The 7,528-nt window shown below is 34.8% G+C and overlaps 1 protein-coding gene and 1 long non-coding RNA gene across 4 annotated transcripts in view; one reads left to right on the top strand and one right to left on the bottom strand.

Annotated features, from left to right (window-relative positions):
• Positions 1 to 1,661, bottom strand: part of LOC109586936 (uncharacterized) — a 4,234-nt gene extending 2,573 nt beyond the window's left edge. Inside the window, exons 1-4 of one of the 3 annotated variants that reach the window (XR_002187306.1) lie at positions 1,558 to 1,661; positions 634 to 679; positions 424 to 573; positions 7 to 139 (exon numbers count right to left, since the gene is read on the bottom strand). This is a non-coding gene — a long non-coding RNA (uncharacterized LOC109586936). Of the gene's footprint in view, positions 1 to 6; positions 140 to 423; positions 574 to 633; positions 680 to 1,557 lie in introns of those variants that run through there. The other 2 variants (XR_002187304.1, XR_002187305.1) reach the window with 2 other exon arrangements.
• A 2,968-nt stretch (positions 1,662 to 4,629) lies between these two features.
• LOC109586933 (NACHT, LRR and PYD domains-containing protein 4-like) overlaps positions 4,630 to 7,528 on the top strand; it is a 4,500-nt gene continuing 1,601 nt past the window's right edge. Inside the window, exons 1-2 of the mRNA XM_020003151.1 lie at positions 4,630 to 4,673; positions 6,935 to 7,462. Coding sequence (XP_019858710.1) covers positions 4,631 to 4,673; positions 6,935 to 7,462 — 571 coding nt within the window. The 5' untranslated portion in view covers position 4,630. The remainder of the gene's footprint in view (positions 4,674 to 6,934; positions 7,463 to 7,528) is intronic.

Here is a 7,528-nt window from a genome sequence, read left to right as displayed (position 1 = left end):
ATCTCTGTCGTCATGGCAATGAGAGGTTGTCCCTCTCCTTCTCAAGGGAATCAAGTATTGACTTGTACTTAGGAACACAAAGTACAGACAAGAAGTAGAATATACTGGACAGTATCGGTTGGAGTAAGGAATGACTCTCCTGTAATAGGAAATGTAATAAAATGGAAAATTCTCTCCTTTTCATTTCTGATTATAAACTTTCTACAAAGCATAAGGATATTAATATGCATTTTAAAATGTTTTAAAAACTTGGGATGATTTGGAGCCATTTTTCAGAATGAGCCAATTTTCTTATGCTGTACAGAAAGTTTGAGCTGATTCCAATCAAAATTAGATTTTTACAAATTTTTAAAGTTGCTAAAATTAGGCAGAACATAAAAGGACAAACATGTACATGTACATACACTGACTGTGTGTCCTAACCTTGTTGTATTGGTACCAAACACACAGCTGTACGAGAGACCAGAGGAGGTCGGGGAGGGGCAGGATGAAGAGCGGAATAACATACCTCAAGATACTTTGAGTCTCTGGGAATGTGTCGGGTAAATGAAATACATATTATCTATCAACACTCTAAATAGTGAGATACATGGAGATAAAGGATTACATGTACATGTACATATGTATATTTACTTTAAATTTCATACCAATGTTTATCAGCAAAGCTCTCATTAAATTCCTAAAATACAATAAAAACAATGAGATGTAATAATATTAGGTTCATTTGTTTAAATGGTCATAACTCAAAAATTTTAGTCAGAATTGGCTTCAACTTTTTTAATGTAACGAAAATTGGGAATGATTTCGGAACCATTTTTTTACAAAAAGGATGTACTATAGTCCATAGTTCTTTGTTACAGGCAGGGCTAACAGTAGGGTATGTGGGGTCCAGGACAAAAAATTTGATGGGGCCCCTACAGGTACAGGTATAGTCAGGTGGGCCTGACCCTTGCAAAGGAGGAGGGTCAGGACCAATCCAACACTCTTTGGTGTACACTTTTATGGCTTGGGTGGGGCTCAATGCTTGCATTTGGCTATTTTAAAATGTGCTGTATGGTGCTTCTTGGGCTGAAACATGATACAAGTCAGTTTCATTCAGGCTCTTTCTCTAGACTCAGTCATAAATAAACCATATGAAAGGTCCCATTTTGAGCAGTTCGATAGAACTAGGTCTAAATTGGCATAGATATTTCGTCACCATAAACACATAATGAGCTTCTATTTCTTCTTAAAATGACATATTAAGGTCCTTTGTATCTTCCAGTGTCTCTAGAAAAGTTCTTAGACATTGTCTTCACCTTGTTTTGCTGCTAGAAAGGTCCCATTCAAGCCCGTCATTTTCATTTTGACTTGTGATGACTCATGATACGTCACTGCACAAATCTTTGCAGTGCCACAAAAAAGAGTGTTGAATTGGTCCTGACTCTCCTCCTTCTTTTGTGAGGGTCAGGCCTGCCTGACTAGTATGGGTACAGGACATATCGTACATGTATTTCACAATTTGACTAAAATTCATGTACTAGATCTAGTATACATGTACAGGTACATTTAAACTACCTCATCTGTTATTTTGCTGTTATTAGTAACTCCATCATCAACTTTCTCTCTTCCCTGTCAGTCTGTCCCTGTCAGTCATGATCTGTCCCTTCCAATGCCGCCATATTGAGGGTTAATTGCCCCGCCCTAAACGAGCCCCTCCCTTGTTATTCCTTCCAAAGTTTGCATCCTGTTTATAGCTTGTTCTTTGATCAATGGCAACTAAAACCAGTTCTTGTTCCTCTTCTCTGAGTCTCTTCTCTTCTCCTTTGACTATTGGTAATGTTCATTAACTATCTATGTATCACTGAATATGATTTTAGAGCAACTTATTGATGTACTTAATCTGTTGAAGAGATGTGGTTTCCCTCAGAGGAGATGGAAGGAACTAGGACTGACACTAGGACTACTCATGGACTCACTGGACGCTATTTCAGAAAACTGCTCAAAAGTAGAAGATCGTTTTATTGAATGCATTGCCAGATGGTTGCGTAGAGCTGATAATGTTGACAGTAAAGGAGGAGCTACCTTTGACTCACTGTCAGATGCTCTTAAATCTATGAATGAGAATGCTGCAGCTGACAAGTTAGATCAAGAGAGTAAGTTAATATCACTGATTGTATTAGTATTGACTGTGTGTATGTGTGTAATCTATAGAACGTAAAGCTAAGGCTATTGATATATTCAACACTCATCATCCACTCCTCTCTCAGTCTCTCTCTGATCCTGTCAGTGTAGCTATTATGCTTCAAAGAGAGGGTGTCATAACAGGACAAGTATTGGCTAGTGTGGAATCAGCTAGTCCCTCTGTTCCTAATCAACGTGAAGTCCTGTTAGGTGCCATTATAGTAGCTATTGAAAGCAAGTATAGTTTACTACAAACATTTGCTAGTGTGTTGTGCAAGTTCACTGGCAATGTAAAACTAGGAACAGTTATACAAAGAGACTATGGTGAGCTAAAGTATAGAATTATTGTTAGTTTTATCTCAGTTTTGATTTTAGATACACAGTTCTCTACTGATGAATTTGTTAATATCGAAATGGAAGAAGGTATAATAATATTATTATATTTTATTATTTTATGTTAATTATTATTATTTTTAGATTCAAGCACTGGAACAATCACACCATCATCACCTCACACACCAACTGCACCACTAACAGGTATACCTCATTGATCTGCAGTAAAACAAATAATATTATAATTTATCCTTAGTTGAAATTCCTGTTCGAAAGAGTAAATCAAGAGAATTCAGTTCAATAAGAGCTTCACTTGCTAGAATGATATTTAAAGTGTCCAAAGCTATCACACAGAAATCTCCACCTCTATTTGACCTAAAGTCTCTCATTTGTCTCTTTAATTCTGATCTAAAAGGAAAGCTAGCTGAGTGCAATGATATATCCAGTGTAGTGCATGTGATTGAAGGAGAGTGTTCATTGACTGATATTGAACTGTTAGAAACTGTAGTTGAAGAATTTGAAGTCACTGAAGCTGAAAGATACATTGAACAATATAAGACGTCACTGGAAAAATCTTGTCACTCACTGTCAATTGATCTTTGCTTGAAAGAAAAGTTTGATGCTGTCAATACAAGTCCTTCTCTTAAATGTGAATCAGCAACTTTTGTCTTTGACTGGAGACCTGATGAGAAGAAATTGAAGGATATTACCGATATTCTTTCCAAGACGTCTGGTAAATTTGTAAAGATAAAGTATATTGATACTGGATACTCCATTGTGGTCACTTGCTCCTTCCCTCATTCTCTCACTGGAGCTCTCGTTATAAAATTGAGTGAGAATCTGGAATTATTAATAAAGAATGGTCTAATGAAGCTTACTGTTGGATACTGCACAATATGGAAGAAACAAAACATACAAATACATGTATATATACTGTCAGTAATTATCATTATATACTGTATTATAAAGAAAATACAGGAATCACTGGAAGAGGAGGTACAGGAGATAAAGGAACAACCTCATGATACAAAGGTATAATAATTTGTGTTTTATTATTTTATTAAACTAACTTAATAGGAAGAGAGTGTAGCAAGACTGGAGAAGAAAGAAACAGATGAAGGAGCAACACCTCAATCAGTAATTAATCAAGATATAATAATACATTAATGTAATGGTTGTGGATTAGTATTATTAATTGATGAATAATTATTATATCTCAGATATACTATCAACTGATACAAGTGTGACAATAATTAATAAACAATTTAAAAAAGAAATAAAAACAAACAAACAATTAGAAGAAACACTAACAAGTAAGTATAATAAAACTTTACTAATAATTATAATAATTGAAATACATGTAATGTAGAAATGAGAGTAAAGGAAATTCAACAGCATTTATCTTTGCCAAAAAGTACGAGTTCAGGTTAGAATTATCACTGAGTTAATAATAATTATTATTGTTATTATTATTTTAATTATTATTTGTTATTAATCAGCATCATACAAAATCAGAAGAGGAATGAGAATGGAAATAGAACAATTGCAATTATTATTAACAAATAAAACTGGTACTGAATCATAATGTATGTATTAGTGTATTATAATTATGCTATGATAGGTTTACTGGATCAGAATGAATCATTAATAGATATTAAGAGAGAAATAGTTGAACTACAAGAACAGATATCAGCAATGAGTGTACATATACTAAATAAAAGAGAAGAGAATGAAAAATATAGAAAAATAATAAGAAGTATGCGTCATTAAGTAATTGATATATTGTATCACTGGTATAATAGTGAATAAACCAACAGCAGAATCTGTTTTTATTGCTCGTTATGACTATCATGAAATGGGCAGTGATGAATTATCATTTAGTGAGGGAGAGCAGCTGGAGATAAATGAGAAGGAGGATTGTTTTTGGTGGAAAGGAAGATCCTTGGCATCTGGTGATAAGGGATTCATTCCTAGTAGTTGTGTTTACTCAATGTTGGAGTCATTTCAATTGTTAGAGTTTATACTGTCAGTGGAAGAAGTGTTCCTTCCTATTCTACAGAAGATAAGGAATAATTCATCTAGTAATGATGAGAAAGATTCTCTTTTCTTGGAGACTATTAATGATGATCCTATTATGATATCTGCACTGAGACAAGACAAGAAACAATATGATAAAGGTAATGTTTGTGATTATTGTGACAGTCAGTATATTAATTAGTCATGAACATGTACATATAAATTAATATGTGTACATGTATACTTAGAAATTGTGTATGAAGTTAATTCACTAATTTTTACTTCAAATTTTACTCTATACATAATTAGCAATACATTATAATGGGATACCTATACAGTGCTTGGACTCACCACAGTTGCTCTTACATTTATGCACTATTAACTTGAAAGCAATAAATTGTGGTTTTGATTTCTATCATGCAGCATAATAGAGATAAAGCCTGGACTACAATTGCTTGAATAGTGCATGTTTTGTGCCAACTCAAGTCAAAATAGCTATAAAATAGCTACCTATATTATGATGGCACAGATACTGTTGTCTTGATAGATTTTATATACTTCAGGCAATATGTACAAGACAGCAAACAAGCAGCTAAAGATTTTTAATGCAAGCATGTAAAATTGCCAATAATAATAGAAGGGTGGTTTTTTGCCAATACAATGGCCTTGGCATGATCAACATGATGTGACTGAAGAAGCTTAAGTTTTTTTCTTCTCACGAATGACTTATGATAGAAAAGATGGCACAATGCTGTTGCCTAGATAGATGTGAGTGACTTAAAAAAGTTTAGTACCTCTAGCCTACCATATTTCTGCTCCAGCCCTTCTCAAAGCAGGCCGGCCTGAAGTTTGAAGGCTCATAAGTCACTAGCAAGTAAGAGTTAAGAAATTTTACACATAATTATTAATATCGAAAGTGTCAGCACATTTGCTGTATTTTTAAAATCATTTTTTCTTTGTATAAGCTTCTTCTCCCTGGTGCTGCTAGCTCTTTAATCATTATTAGATGATAAAGAAATCCTTTTGCCAGCTGTAGAGAAAGACTTATAAAGTAAAAAAGTATAAATTCCCTAGTGCCCCTACCCCTAGGTGCTAAAACCCCATTGAATGAATTATTTACGGTAGCCACCCACAATTAAAATTACTGACGGCATGAAGCTCTCTACATCAGTCAAAGGCAGATCAAAGCCCAAGGTGCCAAACTGAAGCATAGCAAGAAAACTATGCTGCAGCAAGAGTTACCTGGTCTATATGATGTAGTCTGGCCTCCATACTTTCCATAAATGCTGCTTGTAAGCCTGTAGTACCTTGTAGCGCTGTAAGCGCTCACAAAAATGGCCAGGTGGTGTCACCGCCTTTGATTTTCTTTTGATCTTTCTCTTGAGGCATTCTTGCTGCATCTATGCTTGCTGTCATTAATTTACATCGTGGGTGGATACCATATAGGAAAAAATTATTTATTATGAATGAATATTATTAATAATCTTAGCTCGTAGGGGGTCTATAAGCCTAGACTACTATAAGCCTAGAGTACACGGTTTTAAAGTTATATATTTTTAAAAAGACATTAAAAAGGGACAGAATGAATGACAGACAGACAACCAATTTACCTAATACCCGCCTACGCGGCGAGTCCAACAAAGACACACATTCACATAATATAGTCAGTTAGTGACAACTACTATATAGACCCTATATAGGGCATTGTAGTATCCTCCAATTATTATTATTATCTATAACTCACATAACACAAACACACACACACACACACACACACACCCCTGCATTACAATTATGATTGTTATCAAAAAATTACTTGTTGTATGATGATTGGACTGCGCTTTACAAGTTCAGTCCATTGTTTGGATTGTTGATGATACTTGCTTAAGAGATTTAGAGAATCTCCCAGTGATACTACAGGTGCTAACTTCTATAAGTAATTATAGATGCCGTATATAAGACTTTATTCGTAATCTTCCGCGTACTATCAACATTCTTTGATGAAAAAAATTTGAAATTCTCCTGCTGGATGGCAAAACCAGGCAAAACCAATGGACAGGAGGCCAAAAGCAGCCTTGATGGGTTGATAGGCAAGTCGCTTCAAGTGCAATAAAGATTTTTCTCAGGAGACATTCTAAGTTTATTCTTCACCATTACTCGCATTTATTGCCAGTCAGGCAAGCTCTGGAAACTATGATGGCCTCTTGTTCCTTGTTTCCCCATGTAGCTATAATGTATATTGCCATCCAAATTATGAGTGTGGGTGGATACATAATGCAATAATTACTTGCAGAAATTAGCACCCTATAGGGTCTATAGCTGTGTCTATATTTGTTTATGCAAGTTGTGTGTGTTTGTATATACACATGATGTGAATATGTGTATTATTATGTACATACATGAATCCTTTGGTTTATATTAGGAGTCACTGGGAGTGTCAACTGGCCACGGTACAGTGACATGGCATCCCTTAAATCTCCATCTCCAGTTCAGTGTATTGAAGTGATTAGTAATATCAATAAGAATCATAAGGAGATTACACTTGAAGACTCATCTACTAATAGTACAGTATCTCTACTATCATCAACTAGACTGCATACACTAAACCTGAGGAAACTTGTGATATGGTGGACTCCATTAACTAATGATTGTATCCAGTACTTGTGTACACTACTAACTATTAATAAAACAATACAAGAACTAAACATTAAGCATCACTCCATTAGTGATAGAGGAGTTAATAATATCTGTCAAGCACTTGAACACAACTCTACACTTACCTCATTAGATCTTTATCATAATCCTCTCATCACTTCTATTAGTGGACAGGCTCTTTCTCACCTCCTCCTCAATAACTCATCACTAGTTAAACTGGATTTAAAGGAAACTTCATTGTCTACTGAGTCAATACTACTCATCCTCCAGTCACTAATGGATAATAAGAAGATAACAGAACCCACACTAGACAAGCAACACAAAGAGACTTGTATTAATACTTATCCTAACTATCACCTCA

The sequence above is a fragment of the Amphimedon queenslandica genome, unplaced genomic scaffold (genome assembly GCF_000090795.2).
Source record: "Amphimedon queenslandica unplaced genomic scaffold, v1.1 AMPQUscaffold_12740, whole genome shotgun sequence".
Classification (NCBI taxonomy): Eukaryota; Metazoa; Porifera; class Demospongiae; order Haplosclerida; family Niphatidae; genus Amphimedon; species Amphimedon queenslandica.
This window is presented reverse-complemented; position numbering and strand designations above follow the sequence as displayed.